General features: G+C 46.2%; 1 protein-coding gene across 3 annotated transcripts in view; it reads right to left on the bottom strand.

Annotated features, from left to right (window-relative positions):
* Positions 1-21,321, bottom strand: part of ULK1 (unc-51 like autophagy activating kinase 1) — a 76,319-nt gene that overhangs the window by 13,712 nt on the left and 41,286 nt on the right. For 2 of the 3 annotated variants that reach the window (XM_054516756.1, XM_036393248.2), the window contains exons 12-21: positions 21,195-21,245; positions 14,845-14,933; positions 12,652-12,817; positions 11,364-11,424; positions 10,977-11,066; positions 6,936-7,061; positions 3,054-3,205; positions 2,163-2,246; positions 1,322-1,584; positions 580-764 (exon numbers count right to left, since the gene is read on the bottom strand). In XM_054516756.1, coding sequence (XP_054372731.1) covers positions 580-764; positions 1,322-1,584; positions 2,163-2,246; positions 3,054-3,205; positions 6,936-7,061; positions 10,977-11,066; positions 11,364-11,424; positions 12,652-12,817; positions 14,845-14,933; positions 21,195-21,245 — 1,267 coding nt within the window. The remainder of the gene's footprint in view (positions 1-579; positions 765-1,321; positions 1,585-2,162; positions 2,247-3,053; positions 3,206-6,935; positions 7,062-10,976; positions 11,067-11,363; positions 11,425-12,651; positions 12,818-14,844; positions 14,934-21,194; positions 21,246-21,321) is intronic. The other variant, XM_054516757.1, reaches the window with a different exon arrangement.

Below are 21,321 nucleotides of genomic sequence, written 5' to 3'. Positions count from 1 at the left end.
GAGTAATGCAAGTCCTTACTATGTTAATACAACACAATTTGTTTTTGTTGAAAAGAATGAAAATTACTATCAGAGCACTCCTCCAGAACACTGGGGAAAGCTGCAGTGTGCAGAGAGGGATGTAAGAAAAACTTCACAGCAGCACCTGAGTGACCTTCTATCCTGCAGTGCTCATGACAGCCAGCACAGGGCTTTCCAACAGATCTGAAGATCTGTGCCACTGTTTGATGGAGGAGGAACACCCAGAACAGCTTCTCCTCCATGACAGGCCCCACAGAGAGCAATTGCTTGTGTGGTAACAAAGTCCTGCATCCTCACTTGCTGAAACTCTGCATACTAAACATGGTGTGAAGCTGCAGACAACCTTTAATTTAAAGGAAACAGGCCATGGCCTGTCCCTTTAGAGGAAGACTTAAAATCTGCACCATAGCTGTTTGCAGTCCAAAGGGGCTAGCAGGTAACTACACAATGTTTACAGATGCCTCACTACAACTGCAGCATCAGCTGGGGTTTGAAATTTTCCCCATTGTCGTGTACTGAGGAGTGAAGCACCACTGTATGAAGCAGACTGCAGCTCACCTGCCCTTGATCTCTTCCACAGGCCTCAATCCCAGCCCAGTTTGCTGGCAGTGGAAATGACCCATCTCCTTCAGATCTGGCAAGGTCTTGTTCCGTGTCGGAGTCATCATGACCCCCTGATGGGCCAACAGGGTGAGGAGATTCTGGGAACTTGGGGTTTTGGGAAACTCAAATGGGGACACAGCCTAAGAAGAATAAAAAGAACAGAGATCTGTATGTAAAATGAAGGAGGAAGGTTCCTCTTGGTACCCATTTGTTCATCAAAATTAAACTGTTTAACAACCTGCCTGAAATAAGGATAGATATCCCACCCTGAACAATTACTTGTCTCTAATCCCAGAAAGGCTAAAACGAAAGGACAACAAACTGCTGAGAATTCTGCAAGCAGAGGAAATGCTGTCACAGTGCCTGCTCCCCAGGAGGCACAGGGCTGTCACTGCTGGGGATTCCTGCTGGACACACATTTGTGTCACAGCTGGGTCACCATGTCCCCACCAGCCAGTCACTCAGGCCATTGGGGCAGCTCCTTCCCCTGCCTGCTCCCAAGCCCAGGCTCTGCTGAGCTGCTGAGTGCTGCTGCCCAAGGGAAGTAGGACACCACCCCATTTCACACCGATCACGGCACAGCCCTCACAAGTGCTGATAAATCCAGGTCAGAGTTATCTGCTCCTGCAGCAGCTCATCCCCAGATCACCCAGAAGATCAAGCTGTGAGAGGCTCAGAAGCAGACTCCTGGGCACACCTTTGTAGGGGAGCCCATGATTGTTGGCAAAGGGCTCCTCTGCATGAACTCGGAGAGCTTGGGTGAGGATCGGAGCTGCCGGCAGTGCTGCAAGCCATGGATCTGCAGAGGCTGGCTGACTGGGGTGTGACCAAAGTGAGCAACAAGAGGGTCAGAGTGCTGCTTGGTTATCTTCTGCCTGCAGGAATGCAAATCTGACAGGTTGGGAGCGCTGTGGAGCCGGGAGCCCATCCCTCGAGGAGACTGTTCAGGTGCCAGGGAACCTGGAGGGCACAGAGTGATAAACCACATCACTGCCTGGTCCTAATGCAGACACAGCCTGGTCCCAGGATCTACAGCTCAAACAGCTGCAGATCAAAACCTTCTATGGCTAAGCATGGTACTGAGCAGAGCCACAGCACTGCCAGGCCTGGTCATTTTTGAGTCTGTGGGAGGATGAGATATGAACAACAGGGAAATGAAAGTGCAGCTTCTTTCTTTCATTGCCACCCATTCAGAGACACAAACCCTGACTGTCAGAGCTCAGCAGCAAGGAAACTACACACCAAGCAGGCCTCTTGGCAGAGGAGGTGTTAGAGGTTTTGAGATGTTTTTCCTTCACTCAATCCATTGGCTTCCAAGTCCCAAATTTGAGTTTTTGCAACACTGGGCCTGTCAGCACTGGAAGATGCTGGCTGACAGGATGTGAATAGAACAACCCCAACTCCCACCAGCACACAGAGACCTGGCTGGCCAAACATCCAGAGAAGCTGCTGAAGCACCCAACCCAACCTCAAATGCCCTGAGATACAGTTCTGGCTTTATCCATGGGAATAATGAAGGAAGGCAAGGACCGACGCACCGGCAGCAGGAACTCGGCTTCTCACTTCTGCTCCAAGGGAAGATGGGATAACAGTCTGGCTGGGCTGCTCTGGGATTGTTCCAACTGTGGGTGAATTAAATAAAAAAGAAGTTAATTCAGTATTAAGTTTTTATAGGCAAGAACAGCACTATGCACCACCTGTTTATAGAAAGATGCCAGTTATCTCTTCCATCTTCTGAGCCCTAGCTGTGTGGTGAAAAGATCATCAACTCCTGTAAAAGGAGGTAAAAAAAAACTCTGCCTGGTATTAGTTTAGCAAGTTTTAGTCTGACTTTGCAGTTCAGAGGAATAGAATATGAATATTCTGTATTTCCCCATAAGCAAAGACTAATAAATACAGGATCAAAGACACCAGGGATATAGAACAGCTCATTATATCAACCTGTTCTTTTACAGAAAACAGAAAATTGCATCCATTGCACATTGGGGTTTCTCTTGTCCCTTTCCACTGGAACTGCCTGTTAGCATCTAGATCAGGCTAACAGATATTCAGCCAAAACTTTTCAGTCTGGAAGTTCAAGCCCTTTCCATGCTGGTCAGAAGTTTGCTTTGACAATAATTGGCTTTTATTTGTTCTCACCCCAACCCAAGCCAGGAAAAACATACTTTGCACTTACAGACGCCCTCTTCTGAGGGCAGCAAAATGTTTGATGCAGGCACCAAAGCAAAGCTTGCCTCTCCTGGGGCTAACAGGTATTTTTCTCTCCATTTTACTGAGGTCAGAACACTTGTCTGTGGAGAAGAACCACAGGGGAACACAACAATCTGAACTCTCCACTCCTGGCAGCTACAGGTGGTGGAAACCCCCCTCTTTACAGGAAAGAGGCAAATGATTTTATTAGGACAGCAACGTGCCAGCTGCCATCTTACCTTGTGGTGATGGCATAAACGGCTTGGCACCACCAAAGGAGAGCTTCTTAGTGCTGGGCATGGATCCATGCTCTCCAGGATAAGGAGGGGAAGCACCAGTTTTGGGAAAACCAAGAGGACTTGTACTGCTGGACCTCCGGACCGTGCCAGACCTTAGAGGAAACAAGAGCAGCACATGGGTCACTCCAGAGGAAGGAGAACAGCATCACACAACACACACAGTCACTCCCACAAAAGCAGAGCTTCATGACTCTTTATCCTGGATCAAAATCCCACTGTTCTAGGACTACACCAAAACAGATTAAGGTGATAATCCTCGTTCAAAAGAGTTTCAATTCAAATAAATGAAAAGAACAATCCAGGTTAGCTTAGCTGTAAGCAGGACAGTCATTTTTCAGAGATATTTCAGATGCTTGCAGGTATCAATCTTGAACAAGACAGTTTCCTATCTTGCCATGTCCAAGATGTTGATTGTAGGCAGTGTCTCCAGAATGCCCTGAGAGGGCTTTATTCCAGTGCCTCCTGTGCTGAGCCACTTGCCCTTCAGTCAGAGCAGCCTTTAGGCAGAAAGCTCTGTGCTCAATGTGAGGTAAAGGGTGCCAAGGCACTGCTCTGCAGCAGAGCTTGCACTCCAGTCAGGAGCTACAGAGCAAAACACAACAGTGTGTGGCTGTCAGATCTGAAACACTTCACAGCTACCCAGAGGAATTTGGGGTTTTGGGCTGAACAGTGAGAATTGCCTGTCTAAACACCTTCAACTCCTTGTAAAGGCTCAACTTAGGGAGTTAAAATTAATTTGTAAAGCCCACACATGCAGGAACCTTGAGTATTAGCCAGTGCTAAAATGAAACAGAAGAGGAAACTAGTGGGAAAGTGAGTACATCCACAACAATCAGTCTGGAGAGAGACAGGATTACTGCATATCAATTAATTATTTCTCAATATGTTAATCTTTCCACCCTTATTAAGAACACACAACCTAAATTGTAATGCCATTCTGCCTCTGCAGGCTCCTTCACCAAGATTCCCACTACACTCCTCTATATGAGAACACAATCTTTTCATCAAGCCCTTCATTCTATTCTCAATTTTGAAACATGTTTTCTTTTGTTACAAGAACATTAGTCTCAACCAGTAGGTGGTTTTCTGGACAGGAATCAATGACTGCTGAAAAAAACCCCTCCTTGCTTGAGCCACTGAAAGATGCTGTCACTAAGGTACCCTGCCTCCTCTGCCAGGGATGCTGCATTTAACTGCCCTCATGTATCTGAACAGAAGGAACAAAGGATGTGGGTTTCAGCAGTGCCAGGACTGGCAGAATCATCCTGATGAACTGTCAGTTAATCTACTCAGCAACACTTCTAGGTGTATATTTCACTTTATGCCACATTTCAGAAAATAAATACACTTAAAAAATAAATCTGTTTAAGTAGTTGAGATAGCTGAGTAGTTGATCTGCCAACCCCCCTGCCCCTATTCAGTGTGTTACCCCATTCTGCACCCAAGTAAATCCATGCTATAATCACATGCTTGGAAAAAAGGAAATACTTGAAAATTTTAACCTAAAAATCACTTCTCTTCAGGTTGCTCCAGATTCAGAGGCCAATGTTCATCAAGCGCCTGGCCCTGAAGCAAAATGAATTTCCAAAGAGAAAGGTGAGAAGACACCTAGATATTCAGTGGCAGAAAGCATTGCCCTGCCATGTTTTTAATTCTCCAGACCATGAGCCATGCAGAAAGCTGAATTTCATCTATCAGGAGCTTGCAGAAGAAAACCACCAGATGACTGCTGCTGCTGGAAGATGTGGAATGTCAAATGCCACCCTGTGAGACCCAGGTAAGCCAGCAGAGGAGCAGGACAGGTGATGTGGCCAGAGGCACACACACCTAACTAGCACCTCAGCAAGCCACCCATCTGTGCACAACCACAGCAGTCACACGGGCACACAGCAGCCAGCCAGGTGACAGGGGGACATTTCTCAGCCACCAGAGTGCACGTCAAGGCTTGCAATCAAATGACTCAGCAAACACGACTCAGCACTCGGCACCAATGGCCTGTTTGATCCACCTGATGGAAAAGTGGAATCACAAAACGTCTGGTGGAGTTTTCTCCTGCCATTCCTGAAGGGTGTCTCCTGAACCTGCTGATTAGAGGAAGTGATGGCCAGAGATAAGTATGGCTTCCTGGGGCAGAAAAACATGACGCCAGAGATGCTGAGAAGATGCTAAAAGCAGCCTGTGAGTCACCCTGATGGGGCCCATTCCTCGAGTTCCTGTGCAGGGACATGCCACCCTCAGCATTACACAGAGCTGACTAAAAGGAGCAAAACATGGCAGTTTGCTCCCTGGCTGTAGCTGTGGGCTGTGAGGCTCAGCTCAGCAGCTCTGGGTTGGCACAGCACAGAGCTCTCCCTTTATACCTCACAGGGATAACCAGGACTCTTGTAAGGTCCAAAACCAACAGCATCCACAAGTTTTGCTGTCAAAAACATAAGGCATGTAGGAAACAGTACCACAAAACCTGCCACACACCTAAAAAACTTAACAGAAAGCAGTATTAAAGTTAACAGTGGCACAGACCAAGCCTTCTGCTAATCCCTATCCTTGATCAGTATCAGCATATTGTGTCTCTGCTTCTGGGTCCACTTCAAATAAGCCTCATCCTGAATTAGGCTGGCTGAAGCCCAAACTTAGGCTGATGTAGGTATTACCCTACTTTCGAAATCTAAACTTTAACTAATCCAGACACCAACACAACTCATCCTAGAGAGGACATGACACCTCCTAGACACTTCTATTTGAGTGCCCCTGTTGCACAAGCTCCTTAAGATCCTGTGTTGCTCTCTTTCCCATCAGTCCATGACCTGGGCTGCTGCTGCCAGCCAACAATCACATGTGAGAAGAGAAAGAAGCCCTGCATGTCTTGGATGTACCAGGCATTACCTCTGCACTCAGGTCAGCTGTCTGCTGCAGACTTGGCATCAGGGTCTTCCTGACAGCCTTAAGAAAACATGCTCTGCCTCACAGGCTTAAATTGCTCATGATTTACTCAGTCCTGGCTGCATAACCACATTAAAATGCAACTCGTGCACAACACATCATCTATGGCATGACTGGCTACAGGAACCAATTAAGGTAAAGTCAGGTAGGTTCTGTAGTCCCATCCATTTCAGTTGTTTATCTCAAATTTTCCTTTTATAAAGGCATCTGCCAGATGGATGGTTCTCTCTGCCTGGACATTTGGATGCCCAATCCATAGCTGGCATGGGAAAAGCTGTCAGACTCAAAGTGGCTCAGCCTTCACTCTGAGCTGACAGGAGCTTTCTCACATAAAAGCACACAGGCAAAATTGACAGTGCTAACAAATAAGTCTCAACACCACAACAAAAACACCCAAAAACATCCCAAAACCACCCCAAAACACACCCCTACAGCGAGGAACGTTTGAAGGAGCTGGGGCTGTTTAGCCTGGAGAGAGGAGGCTTAGAGGTGACTCTACACCTTCCTGAAGGGAGGCTGCAGACTGGTGGGGGTCGGTCTCTGACAAAACCAGAGGACACAGTCTCAAGCTACATCAGGGAAGGTACAGGTTGGATATTAGGAAGAAATTTTTCAGCAAAAGAATAATAAAGTACTGGAATGCACTTCCCAGGGAGGTGGTAGAATCACCACTAAAAAAAGACTGGACATGGCACTTGGTGCTATAGTTGAGGTGTTAGGGCATAGGTTGGACGTGATGATCTTAGAGGTCTCATCCAACCTCATTATTCTGTGATTCTGTGAGGGGGAGAGCCCAACACACAGGTAAATTTACAGAGGTACAGAAAGCACAGTGCAAAGCAGTTTGTTTCCAGAGCCCCTGGTCCCAGCCCCAGCACTTACCGGGGAGAGGAGTAAGGATTGGGAGACTGCAGGTTCTGCTCGATCCGCCGGTAGTTGTGGATCTGTGTGGGGACTGGGATGGGCACGGAGTGGCCGTACTTGCTGCTGGAAAACTGCCCTGGCCGCCTGTGGGAAGGAGACACACAGAGACAACCTCCTGTAAGGGCTGGGCCTTCTTCCACCAGCTAATTGGAGATTTTATCTTCATGAAGCAACTGCACGCAGAGGGCGTCCCCTGGGCTGCTCTGGGGCTGTGGGTTTGCAGCAGGAGGTGGTTCAAAGTCATATCAAAGGGAAATGGCACCACACATCTCCTGAAAACAGGCACCTTTCCTCCAGCACCATTCCCACCCACAGCCTGATGTTCAAACCTCACCCAAGCACACCACTCCCTCCAGGAAAACCAGAGCCCTGCTATTTCAGGCCACGGCTGGCCCAGTTTCCTACAGCTCAGATCCACAGCCAAGCAGGCAGAGCTGAGCAGGGGCTAAACATCCCTGGCTCACAAAGGACACCAGCACAGCCTTTGCTGACAAGAGCTGCTTGTGACTGACTCAGGCACAGGCAGTGCTGCAGCCACGGCATCCCCGTGGAAGCCTCACACCACGAAGGGAATGCAGTGCTGCAGACCAGAATATTGGCAAGTTAACTGCAGGGTGGAGAAGGCAACTCAGGAGAAAATAAATCTGAGGGACAGGAGCTGGTATCTCTCTATACCCATCAAGGACAAGATAGAATACCACACACACAAAATGGGACAGAGTCCATTCTGCAAATTTCAGGCTCCTTCCATCCAAGCAGGTTAATTGGCTCATGTCTGATACCTGTTCCCCCAGGTTACTCTTGGCCTATCCACCAGGCTACACACAAACCATGCTGTACAAAACCCATGCAAATACCACATTAAACTAAGCAGCTGCCTAAAGTCTTTTCCCAAAGGCCCCAGAATTCTCAGATTAATTGCCATGGCAAAACTATTTACAACTGCCAACACCAATTGCAGGGATGTTGAACAATTACAGGAAGATCCTCTTGGTAATGAAGGCTTCTGCAGTCTCCCTTGTTGTCAAGCAAGGAACACACCTGGGTCTGCCCCTGGCAAGATGGAAGCATCACTCCTTGGGGTCTAGCACTTGGAATGGAAATATCTTACATTACATGAAAGGATATACTTAATTTAGCAAGAACACACATGTATTCAGGGGAAGAAAGAAGAGTTTGTGACTTATTTGGTAGTTCAAAGCACCCCATTACCAGAATTTCTGTTTTGAGGAAGGTCATAGCATTCTGTGGTTTATGGTGACAGCACTGAACAAAGGTGATCTGCAGTAAAGTGTCTGCAGATCTCCACACAGTGCATGTGAAGACACTTCTCCATCACAGGAGAGCCAAATAACTGGAAGAGATCTTTCATCAAGGCTGAATGATCAAATAATTCTGATCTTTTCATTCCACTCTCAACTTTTTTAAGTTCTATATATTCTTCCTTGTGTGCACTTATTTCTTCCACCAAGAAAAGAGATTCTTAATTTCCTATTTGTCTCCAAAAGGCAGCATGCATGCCTTGATTCTTCACTGACACACACACAAAAAAAAAGGCATTCAAGCTTTCCAGCAGTTCAGCAAAAAGGTGAGGCTTTGATGTGTCTGCTTTCCATGAGTATAAAACATGGTATTGTGACACACATAAACAAAACAAAGCTTTAGCAAGAAATCTGAAGGTTGACGTGAAACCTTGTGCTCACTTTGAACATACATTTCAAATGCTATCTTTTCTATCTGATCAAAATTCTTTATCAGAAAATAAATTCTTGGGTGAAAGGATTCTCCCTCTCCCCAAGAGTTCTATCAAATCCTTATTTCCTTCACATGGTGCAAGTTGTAAAGGAAATTATCCAAATGAGGTGACACACGCTAAACCTGCTAAATGGCCTCAAGCCCTAAGAATGCAATTGACCATAAACCTGCAAAGTCCAAGAGATAAAGCTGGGACAGGGAGTTTAACTACTTGGCAGTAATTAAAAGCTCTTTGAAAACAGTATTAAATCTAGTGCTGTGGGGTACATCCAATGAATTATCTTTCATTAGACTTACTAAGCATCTTCAAGGAAGTGTTTAAAAAAAAAGAATTAAATAAAAAAGGATCAAATATTGGCATGTTTTTATTCTGTCCAGTTCCTAATCTCTTAATTAAGAACAAGGAGAATTGTCAGTGTACCATAACATCCTGTGGAAAACCCACTGCTGGCCACTCTGAAACAGCCCCTGCTTTCTGTCCCAGATGGAGTGCAGCCAGCACTGCTTGCTAGCCTGGAACCACACATGGAAGGGAGAATGCTGCTTCCAAGTGAGCAGGCAGAGGGAAAACCAGGAGCCCTCTGCACCAGTGGAGCCAAGTGCTGAACCAACAGGTCTGGTGCCATCTGCAGGGAAGGGCACTGAAACCCAGTGAGGGCACAGCTGGGTGGCACCAGCTCTGAGCACTTCCAGGGGACAGAGCAAAGAGCAAGCTTTGTCCTTTGGACTCAGAGTGACTGCTCCAATCTTTCATTACTGATGCCTTACCCCCATCCCAAAGAGCACAGAAATGAGCTTTTCAGTGTTACTTCAAGGCAGACACAAAAGTGGGAAGTAGCACTAGAGGGTTTGGCATCTGCTCCACAGAAGCTGCTGGGAAGGAGCAGGAAAGACAGTGAGAGTGGAAACATGTTTAGATCAAAGCCTCTGGCACTGACTGACCACCCTGGGATGCACTAGAAAATGATGAGGCCAGTTTGGTGAACAGTGAGAATTGGGCAGCATTTGTGGTCAACTTCCCTGAATTTCTCCTCACTGCTGCCCAGAAGCAAGGCCAAATCCTTTAATAGAGACTGATCTCCAGAATGCAAAGGAATCAGTTAAGGAATAAGCTGTTAAAAAGCTTAGCAGGCCATGGCATAAGAAGCCTCATGCAATTAAACTCCACACTGTGGTACACGCTTGCCAATTAATCTGATCACGTCAGCCAGGCTCTGAGCTATATTATTCTCTGTTAAATTTGTATGCTTTGAGGCTATGTTTTGTCATTTTCTGGGCTCTGTTCATGACAAATGTGTTCAACACACAGCCTGGGACTGTATTTTCTTCTTAAAAAAGATTTTAGGGTCATCCATCTCCCAGTGTGAAATCCCCTTAAACCATCCTCCCCCGACAGGTGCCATATTGAGAGAACAGAAGATGAAAGCTGTCCTGCTTCCCCAGCAGGCAAGAACGAGATGGGAAGCAACAGGAGCAGTTCCCTGCAAGCTAAGCCCATACTCTAAAGCTTCAGGGCCCAGAGTCAAGGGGATCACCTTCCAAAGTCCATTAACACCTTCAGAACACAAAAGTGTCTGGCCCCTCTGGGCAGCTGGTACTGTGGGCAGCTGTCACCTACAACACTTCTAAAGGCCAAAACTGAGTTTAGAGCAACTGCTTTAGTTGGAATGAAACCCATGACCATGCCTGTTTGCACATGCTCCTCCTACTCCTGCATCTCCCATTAGTAAGTAAGGTCCAGTATTACTTTCTAGAGCCACAGCACAAGGAACTTTTCAACAAACCACAAACAACTAAGCAGGCCCTCATCTGTCCTTCAACAGCAAGGGGAGATGAGCAACACTCCCTCACACTTGTCCAGTAAATTAGAATTAGAAACAAGGGTCTTTAGGTGGAATTCTCCCCACCTCTGAGGGCTGGGCACTGGGGGAACGTGCCAGCAGAGAACATTTACCTTCTGCTGAGAACAATCCCTGCCCCTCAGGGAACAGAGTTAATTCCAGCTCTCCTGTGTTCTCTCCTAGCCCCTCCTGAGAGCCAGAAGAGGGAGAGACAGGCTCAGTAGTTGGGACTGATCAGTGCCCAAGGCTGGGGAGTTTCTCCTGGGTGTTTCTTGTTACCCATTAATTAAGAGGAGAGATGTGGATCTTGCCCAGCACACCAACAGCAGTAAAATCCCCCCTGGAAGTCAATGGGAGTTGGATTATTCAGTGTTGCACAGACACCACCAAAAGTTTTTCTTACCCAGATGGGCTTGGAGAACTGCTGTATGGGGGTGATGGAGATGGTGTCCTCCCCTGGCTTTCCAAGCCTGCTGAAGTCACCAGGGAACTCCTGAGGAAAACAGAAAGAACTCAGCTGTCAGAGCCTGGGAACCAGCCCTGTTTCCCTGCTACAAAGCACAGCAGCAGAGCTGTGTCTGCCCAGCACCTCATCAGTGGGAGCTCTGGGCACTGTCACCCTGCTCCCACCACAACTGAAAATGGCCAGAACCAGGCAGGTGACAGACATCCCTGAAAAAAAGGCTGATAACTCAGGAAGATCTCCCCTCCCATCCACCAGAACCCCACAGTCCCAAACACCCAGCAGGCTCCAGTGGCTGCACAATTTCAGGTGCCTTGGTGATCTTACCCACTGTACATCAGACTGTCCTGGATTGGTTTCCCTCCTGCAGCCTCAGCAGCTAAATCACCTGAGGAACAAGGAAGTGCAGAAAGAGATTAATTAAAGATAATTTTCTTAAAAACGTTTATACATTCATAGCAATTGAGATTTTGTGTAGAATTTCCTGCTCCTCCAAGCCCTGCTGAGCTGTCCCTGAAGTCAGTGTTTTGCAAACCACACGTGGGCTGAAGCTGAAGTTCATGGTGGATGCTGCTAATCCTTACACCCTGAAGTTTTGGCAAGTTTAGGCTGAAAGCAAGTCCTCTTGAAGGGGGCTTGACAATCATTTGAGGCAACAGGTCCATGTCCACTTGGTGCAAGTCACTGGCTGCTGTGTAAAAGTGGTACAAGATCCTCACAGAGCTTTGGAACATCCCTGTCCTCCCTGGCAAAAATCCAGGGCAGCCAGATGAGCTGGCAGCTGGATCCACAACAAACATCTGAACACTGGGAACATGACCAGCACCAGGCAAGTGTGTACTGGTCCCACCACTGATTCCAGGGAAAACACAAGCTCCTCCTTAATACAAGGATTGCAGAGATCTTCCAGAGATTACTCTACCCCTCCAAATTCCTGGTTTAATACAATGGTGCAACTGTGAAAGGAGGAATCTCAGCATTTATCACCAAGCTTCAACTCAGCAAAGCATCACACATATGGGCAAGGTTGAACAATGTCCTTCTGCTGGTTAAATAAGGATTTGTGCATGGACATACTTAGGCATGTGGCTGAACTGTGGCCTGGTTCTATGTACATCTGTATTTGCAAGTAAGTCCTATCAAAGTATAAACACGTAAAGGTCATAAATTGAAATTCAGAGCACTTGAAGAAAAAACAACATATTTTAGTTTTTCTCAGGGATTTTTGTAAAATCCAGCTTGCTGGCTGAAATCCTGTCTTGGACTGCGATGCTGAGTGAAAATGAAGACAGGATAACAAGGTAAAAGCTTCTGTGAGAGAGACTTTTCCCTGTGAGCCTATTTATCTTCTTTTCCAGTTGGATTTCCAGGTTCAATCTCTTATTGAGGTCCTCAAGTAATCTTTACTCTCAAATCCTGCCTTTAAAGGTAATTACAAAACATCCCATCAAACTAGCCAGTGAGCCAGATGTCTCTGCCAGCTTGAAAACAAAACCACTCCTACTATTCAGTCCAAACAGACAAGTTTAACCACTCCTTCAACTTTTCAATATTTATCCTTAACATCCACATCCCCCTCTCCTCAGAACATCTGCATTTTCAGAAACCACCTTACTTGAGAATTGTGCAGGGACCATGACAAAGTCATCAGTGTCACAGGAGGAATTCTTGCTGCTGCTCCCTGCAGAGTCCTTGGATCCGTGCAGGAACCCGGGCGAGTCCTGGGTGGGAGATGCCAGTGCCTTCTCCTGCAGCTGCTGCTGCATCTCTCCAAGGGACTGCTAATTCAAGGAGAAAACAAACACTGCCTTCAGCACAGCTACTTCATCATTCTGCTCCATCCCTTAAACTGAGCTGGACAAGGCTACAAACAACACTTTGCTGATAAACCAGGGCTGATGGTTTGCCAGAAGCAGCTGTTCCGACTGCTGAAAAGGAACAGCCTTTCATGTCCCTGTCAGAACAGTGCACCTTTTGTTACACAAAACATACTTCCAGTGTGTCTGATGCTCCACAGACAGGAAAAATTCACTCAAGGTACTGCATCCCTCTGCTGAGGTGTTCTGGATCAATCACACATTTTCTACTAACTCACTTTAGTATGGCTGGGAACACGAGAGGAGCTTTCAGAGATACTTTTGGTTGTTCTTTAGGGTTATGTTTTTTCTGTTTTGTTCTTAAACACAGAACCATCTGGTCTCTATTTGTGCTTTTGCAGCACTTGGTAACATGGAGATAAGTGTTCCTGAACTTCCAAGACCACCCTGTTTTGCTGTACTGCTGCTAAGGAGCTAAAGAAAGGCCCAAAAGAGATTAAACTTCCAGCAGATAAACAGCTCACAGCTGTCAGAGGCAGGATAGTCCCTAAAAAGTCCCATTTTCCTGCTTCCTTCAGCTAAATGATGAACAGCCCCACAATCCCCTCCCACTGCAGACAGATGGAGGAGGCTGGATGGTTTAAGAAAGCTTTAAGGCAGCTGAACTGCCCACAGAGCAGATCACAATCTTTATCCTAATGCATTTCCAGGCTGAGAAAGACTTGAAGCAGCTTTCACTTGGGCCTCATTAAGACCTTGTTCACCCTGCAGACCCCTGCTGCAGCAGTGGGGATTCCCTCTCTCTGCACACACAGGATATACAGGCAGAAGGAATTTTCCAGCTGCCCAAGTTGTCTCTTTTCCACCCAATCTGCCAACTCTGCCCTGCAGACGTGGCATTTTTCCCAGACTGAGCCAGCACACCTCCATCAGCAAAACCTCCACAGCAGAGCAGGAGAGGTGCAGTAAACCTCTAACATGGAATCCCCCCCCAGTCTGGCAGTGATTCTGTACCATCCCTAAGCTTCCCAGACCAGGAAAGCTCAGGAGAGTGAGTCTGCTTTTCACACCATCTGCTCATTCCTGGAGTCTCATGGCCAGGAGGGCCTCAGCCAACACCCTCAACTCCAGGCTGCAGGGAGGAAGCTCTCAGGGACACAGTCATGAAACATTCAGAGGAGAGCAGATCTGTCCTCTCTGTCCAGCTCACATCATGAGCACCTACATCAGCTTCTGCTGGTGCCCCTCAGTCTTTCCCATACCAAATTGAGATACTTTGGCCCAGAGAAACTCAGAGAACAGAGCAAAAAACCAGTCATGCCAGGGAAGAAAAAGTCCCATCCTTCTCCCTTCCCTTACCAATCACACCAGCAGCATTCCTGAGTTCAAAGTCAAAGGCAGCTTCCACCAAGAGCCTTCAAAAACAACCTTTCAGTTCAGCGAGCTGGAGGAATGTCACTTCACTGGTCACTTAAATATTCTGCCCTCCAGAAAAGTTTTCACCATTTTGGATAACCAGAGAGAAAAGCCATCAGTTCAGATCATCTTTCATGAGACCACTGGTCTGAGCAAACAGCTTTGCTGAATGTCCCTCTGTGGTGCCTGGACATGCTGGTCAGAAGGAGGTGGATACACTGTCAGGCTGCAGAGACTCGGCTTGAACACACAGAATGTGCAGCCAAGGAAGCAGAGCTACACCCTGAATTAGCAACTGGTTTGGGTTCCAAGGAGCTTTCCATCTCTGCCAAGACAAGCTAGTGCTGCTCATACCAGCTTCTTTCATAATGGCTTCTCATCCAACAGGCAATGGCACACTGAAACATGTGTTGGGCAGAGTAAGCCAACCTTCAGGAAAACTCTAAACTGGAGAGAACACTGCACCAAAGCCAGCCAGAACTACAGTGTTTGGTGACTAAAGCAGAGACCTCATTTCAAACACACAGGCAGGAAAGCCACTAACACAAACAGTGCAGCCTCTGAGCTGTACTTACAGGAGGTGATGCCAGGTGGGAAGTGGATGAGCTGCTAGAGGAACTACCAGAGCCAGAACTGGGATAAGAAGGCATTGGCACGGAAGCAGCTAAAACCAGCGAAAGACAAAACCAAAATAAGTGGTTAAATCAAGATCAAGCAATAATAAAGTCTTCTTCATCTTTTCCCATCAGATTTATCTCATGCACCATCATGTGTCTCATGAATCCTAGTGGATTTTTAAAGTGGTCAATTAAAGGAGAACAAAAGAAAATCAGCATTCTGTTCAGTTATGTGATTCACATGCAGCCACTCCTCTGTGCACACTCTCACAGGGCTGAGAACTCCTGACCAAGATCAGATGCCCACTCAACCACTGACCTACCCAAGCAGCAAGATAGTTTTTACCCTAAAGAGCCTCCAAAGCATCTTCGCAAATGCAGGAAAGAGAAGAGAAAAGTGAACAGAGCTGCTCATGTCTGGGGCAGAAGCCAGGAGCTAGACCATACCCTGACACATTCTTCCTCATGAGACCTCAGGGCTTGGCACACACACATCAAATACTGGGAGGTGAGTGCCAAGTTAAACACATGCCTACTCAAAGCCTGTGTGTTTGCTGTCCAAACAGCCACTCGGGCATCCCAGGCCACGTGCTCCTAGCAAAAACCCAAAACCCAACAAAAAACCTTTCAGGGGGTTCCCTCCAGGAAATAGTGCATTGCTTCCTATAGCTCAACTTGGTCACTTCTGCAAGTTAAACATGTTTTGGTTATTCAGTATCTTTGTACAGAAATTGTTTCCACAGCACAGGCCATCCCCGCATCCCTCTCTTTTATGTTTTATTGCTCAGTATAGGAACTGCCAATTTTATTCACTTCTTTGTTGCACTGGCCTTTGTAACCCTCACAAGGCCTAAAGCTTACATTGAAAGACCTGGTTAGCACTGACCTTCAGGCAGAAAAGATGATTAAGGCATCAGAGGAGAAAAGAATATTTAACTCAAATAACTTATGCAAGTGAGGTTCAGTAAATAACAGAAGAGCTCAGCTCAGCCAAGCAGGGAGACAGTCAGAGGTAACAATGGCTCTTCAAAGGACTTTGAAGTACTTAGTGGTTCAAATTCCCCAGTTCACATGCACAAGACTGAACAGCACAGAAGAACCCAAAATCCCCACTTCAAGGCAGCCTGAAGTCAGATTTTACACTGGAACCATTTTGGTATTTGAATGACTTAAGATAGAGATCAGAGACAATGCTTAATTGAGGAGAGGAACACTTTGCTGCTCTTCCATTAAGCTGGCAGAGAATTAGCACCTTCTATCAAATTTCTACCTTTACAGTAGCTGTGCTAATGACTCCATAGCTAATACAAGGGAGATTAATAACACCTAGAAGAGGAATGCTTCTGTCTGAAGTAAAACTACCTCTGTCATTAATCCCATTAGATACTACAAAGTACTTACTCTATTCAACAAGCTAGAAAATAAAAGTCTATCTCTCTGCAATTAACTGTTGAAACAGTGTTCTAATGATAAAAGAATGGGAAAATATGCCTTTTATTAAAAGGCTTTAGGAAATCTTTCCATGCAGCCTATCAAAGAAGGTTAAAGGATGACTGGACCAGAGTCTTTTATCACAAAGAGAGCAATCACTGAGACACTGAATCCTTCAGTCTGAGAGAGATGTAACAAGATCCAACAGCAGGAAAGAGAAGCCAAAGCAGTGTAGACTTAAAATATATATTTTAATGTAAGTAACTGACCACTTTAACAGTTTAAGCAGGGTCACAGTGATCTCCAGCCTTTGCCAACATTAACAAGTAGAAACCTACAATGGGATGGCAGCAGGGGGCTGGACACACACTTTTTAGCTTCTGCATCTATTCTGCACCAGATTTAATGCCCTTGGTGGGCTGTGCTGCTGTGACACACTGCCCTGGCTCCTGTACAGCAGCAGGGATGGAGGTGTCCCAAGGATGGGTGTTCTGGGAGGTCAGGGGCTTGGCAGGGAGAGCCACTCTGTCCACAGCCAGCACAGCTGCCTTCCCTCCCCACACTCAGAGAACACACACAGAGCCCTGAGCACTTGTCTGTAAAATGAAGAGCTCTGTCCTGCCTCTATCACACTGCTTTTGATCTGCACAGTCCTCCCACAGAGCCTGCAGAGCAATCCCTAGGACCTTCCCTACAGACTTAATACTAGAAAGGAGGGGAAAAAAGTCTCTCCCTCATTTATCCTGCCAGCTGCTACAGAACAAATCACCCGTGTACACACAGCCCTTCCTGTTATGGAAGGGTGCTTTTAAAAAAAAGATAACTGAATATTGTATCAACACATGCCTGATGCAAGACTTGCATCACCATTCATTTTTCCTGGAATTAGCATTTTTGTTAGAGTCATTCCAGTTCTCTCACAAGGTCCCCTCCAGCCTATTTTGGTTCTGTGATTATTGATTTAAACCTGGCCAGAATTGAGACACTTCTATTTTTGACTATTTGCTTCAGATAGCTTTTCATTAATCAGGAGGGAAGACAAGCTGGCAGACTTTGCCATTATCTGAAACTCAAACTCAGCTGCATGAAGCACTCCTTTAGATACAGCCTCTATTAATCACTTTTCTTATTTAAATTCCTTTTGAACTCCCAAATTCACACTGTAATGCTGTGAGCTCCAACTCAGAAGGTCTTGACAGTCCAAACAGACTTTGATGCATGCAGAACCATGAAGTTTGGCTCTGACAAACCCTCTCTGACCTCCACATCCCTGCTGGGGCATTTTTTGGGGTCAGCCATGTAGGCCAGCTTGAAAGAAAGACGCCTGCTTCCATCTCCTCCACACACCCAGGCACTCCCAGCTCAAAATTAAAAAGGGTGCAAACACTTGGCTCATCATGTTTTCAGTTGAGTCTGAATGTGGGGAATGTTAACATGAATTGTAGGCTCCCACCCAAATCCAGAAATTGCTGGATTGTAATTGTAATGTAAATAAGTCTGTTTTCATAATTGTCCTCTCCAACTTGCTCCAGCAGCAAAACATTATGTACATTGTGTAACCAATGCCAACTGGTTTCAAAATGGGAGAGCTGGGAGCCATAAAGGCAAGCCTGTGCTCCAGCTGTATGAATCCTGATGCTGGATCCTATATTTGCAAAAATAACTTCTGACACATCATCCTACCAGGGGCTCAGTTGTCCTAAAAATATCCAACCCTCAAGTTTTATAGAAAAGCTTTATTTGGAATCTGAGTTCTACATACACTGGAGAGATGCACTTTCCTGATTATCTGATTCAATTAAAACCCTTCATCAAAAAGTTCTTTAATTGCAATCTCTGACAAGGCAATAAAGTTTGAGTGCAAACTCTGAAAGGACTTGTGCAAATAAGCTGCTTTTTAGAGTTTAAAAGTCTGCGGCATTAAAATCTTTTATATGCAAAAGTCATGGGGATTTTTTGCTGCTTTTCACTTGAGTATTTGATGTACAATAAGATTAAAAAGATGGCAAAAGTCAAGCTAAGCCTGACAGGTATTTCAGGGAGTGAAGCACCCCTGCACTTCTGAACCATAACCGCTCACCTTTCATGCTCTCTAAACTCAGAGCCAAGGAGGCAGCAGCTTCTCATTCATTAAAGGCAGGAGCAGAAAAACCTCCAAAATATTCTGCACGGGTACCAATTACAAAGTGTTTACTGAGAGAAGACTTGCACAAGCATCTAATTATGGCTTCTCATGTGTTATTACTGCAACACACAGCCCCATAGCAAATGCTGATCAGAGCTGGCTACAGACAGACGACAGTCTGACTAGACACAGCATTTTAAAACTTTTATTAATAAATTTTTACACATCTAAAGTACATGCTTAGTCACAGGTACAAACCCCACAATATAAAATTAATTATAAATAAACAAACAAAAAAATAAAGTACAGCATCTTAGTTAACAAAGCCCAAGGGCCCTGAACCCAGTCTCCAGGGAGGGACATGAAAACAATCATCCCTCAAAACAGCAGGGAAGAAGAGGTGCTTGTCAGAAATGCCTTATTGAAAGACTCCTGAAAGAAATGTTGATTTTGCTGAAGCATCTCAAAAAACATGAATATGTATTTCAACAAGGGGGAATTCCCCTGCCTTAGCAGCTACAAAATTATCCACCCGCAGAACGATCTACATTTGAGGACTCATCAGTTTTCCAGAATTCCAAAGTTCTATTATATTAAAAAAAAAAGTCAGATGTGAATGACTTAGTGGTAGCTAATTATCAGCTCTCAAGGAGAGCAAGAATACAAGGGACACTGGTCCTTGCTCAGCTCTCCACTGCAGGCATGATACTCAGTCTGAGCACGACCATCATGGTTCAGATGCAGCTCTTCTTCTCTTTGGTATTTCCTTCACTTGTGATGCTCAGCCATGTGTTGAGATGAAGAAGCCCAGCAAGGTTTTGGACTCATCCTAGCTCTGCACACAGACTCAGGGCAGCCACCCTCTGAGAACTGCAGTCCTGCCAAGACACTTCAGCCACAGCTGTGCCAGGGTGAAGGCCACTGCCATGCCAGACAGCATCCCATCAATCTCAGGTGAGTTCTTCTTATGGAGATCACCATAACCCAGCCTTTGCTGATACACTGGCTCTTCTCCCTCCTGTCAGAAATCAAAATGACCACAGGCAGCCTTTTCTTCTCCAGGCTCTTCAGCACAGGTCAGAGGGGCTCTGATCCATCGCTGGCAGAGACCTCAGAGCAGACTACCAGAACTCTCTCCTCCACTAGCAGATTTCTGTGCACCACAGCTTCAACATCTCCAGCAATGGGTTGATATTTCTCCCATGTCTTCAGAACCAGTAGCAGTCTCTCCTGCCTGGAGAGGGCTCCAGGCTGTGGATGTATGTCCGGAGGCGAGGATCAGCAGGGTGACAGAGAGGTCTGGAGTTTGCACAGGCCTTACCTGCCTGTAAAGGTGCTTTTTTTCTTGGTCCTTGACCCCACACCATTAACCTTGGTGCAGCAGGTGGCAAAGGCTGAGCTACATTTTCCCGCTCATAATGGCACCTCTGGTTCTTACAGAGCAGCTGTGCACAAGCTGGAAACCGGGGCCAAGTCAGGAGAACCCTCTCCTGTTTTTCTGGGGTTTTCTGCTCCCCTGGCCAGTGAAGCAGTGGGATGGCTGGAGGTAGGAGGTGAGCTGGTGGGCATGCAAGAATATCCTGAGGAGGAGATCTTCTGCCCACAGGGGGATCAGACTCCAAAGGGCTTTTCCCACGCAGGACAGCAGGTGCCAGGAGCTGGGCTGGCTCAGGAGCAGCCCTGTAGGGCCAGAGTCCTTTCCTGCCCTGTTTGCCAGGGCTGGCCCCACAACCTGCTGGCACAGGGGGGTTTAGGGCCCTGGCTGCTTTGAAAGCTCCCCTAAACCAGAAGCGCCTTTTCTTGCCCGCAGGACGATCACCTGAGTGCACAGGTAAAATCTCATCAGGGACAACTCAGAAGTGCTGCTCTGGCAGCAGGAAAGCAAGAGAGGCTCAGGAGTGATGTGGATATCAAACAAGATGTGTCTACCCATGGCACACATCTAAGAGGGAAACTGGGTTTGTGCTGGACATGTTTCCTCCAAGACTTGGCACTGGACACCCCAAATTAGTCACTGATGAAGATTCTTGGTGCTATATTTACTCAGGAGATTAAATGTCCAGGAGAATCCCTCCAGAGAAGACAACCACAGACAATTCCACTAACCCAAGTCTCCTGGCAGAGGACTGTGATGCCCCATGCACTAGAAGCAATTCTGAATTGTTTTCCACCAAAAACAAACCTCTGAACCATATGTGTGGCTGCAACTTTTCCGAAGTTTTGGATCAAAAGGAGGAAGAGAGAACTTGCAATGGAAATCTTGGTTTTGGCCAGCTCCCACAGAGTAATAAATGTAACCTTTCTAAAGCAAGATGTATCAAGAACTTTGATGTAAATGATGAAACAAGATCTGGTAGCCACAAAATTTGGCTTTTGCACAGCCAGCCTGGCAAGCAGGGCCAAGAGTGCCACCATTCACCAGCCTGAATGGTGCTACAGGTGAGGATGAAAAGCAAGACTATGAGGCAAAATCCTGTACAAGCACTTCCCACGAGCAGCTGAATACATTTCAAAACAACATTTGCTTCCACTTTAGGTTTCTAAATATCCCCACATCATCCCTTTGAACAAAATCAGTAAAATTAAATACATTTTGATGGCAAAATCTGGACATGACACAGTAATAAACACTGAATCCCTGCCTAAATAACTAAGGAAACACAGAGCAGTATTTTTCTTTCCTTTTGAACTAACAGCAAAGGAAGTCAGGCCATGGTTCAAAAACAGTTATAATCAAAAATGCAATACTTACATTTTTTCATAGAGGCACTTGCATCCAAGAACGGGTGATGGAAAAATTCATCTGAAAAAAATCAAGAACAATGACTCAGTGAAAGAAAATGCCTGTAAAAAGTTTACAAAGCAGATAAAACACAGGA

The sequence above is a fragment of the Molothrus ater genome, chromosome 18 (genome assembly GCF_012460135.2).
Source record: "Molothrus ater isolate BHLD 08-10-18 breed brown headed cowbird chromosome 18, BPBGC_Mater_1.1, whole genome shotgun sequence".
Taxonomy (NCBI): domain Eukaryota; kingdom Metazoa; phylum Chordata; class Aves; order Passeriformes; family Icteridae; genus Molothrus; species Molothrus ater.
The sequence above is the reverse complement of the archived record's forward strand: the minus strand, read 5'-3'. Positions and strand labels throughout refer to the sequence as shown.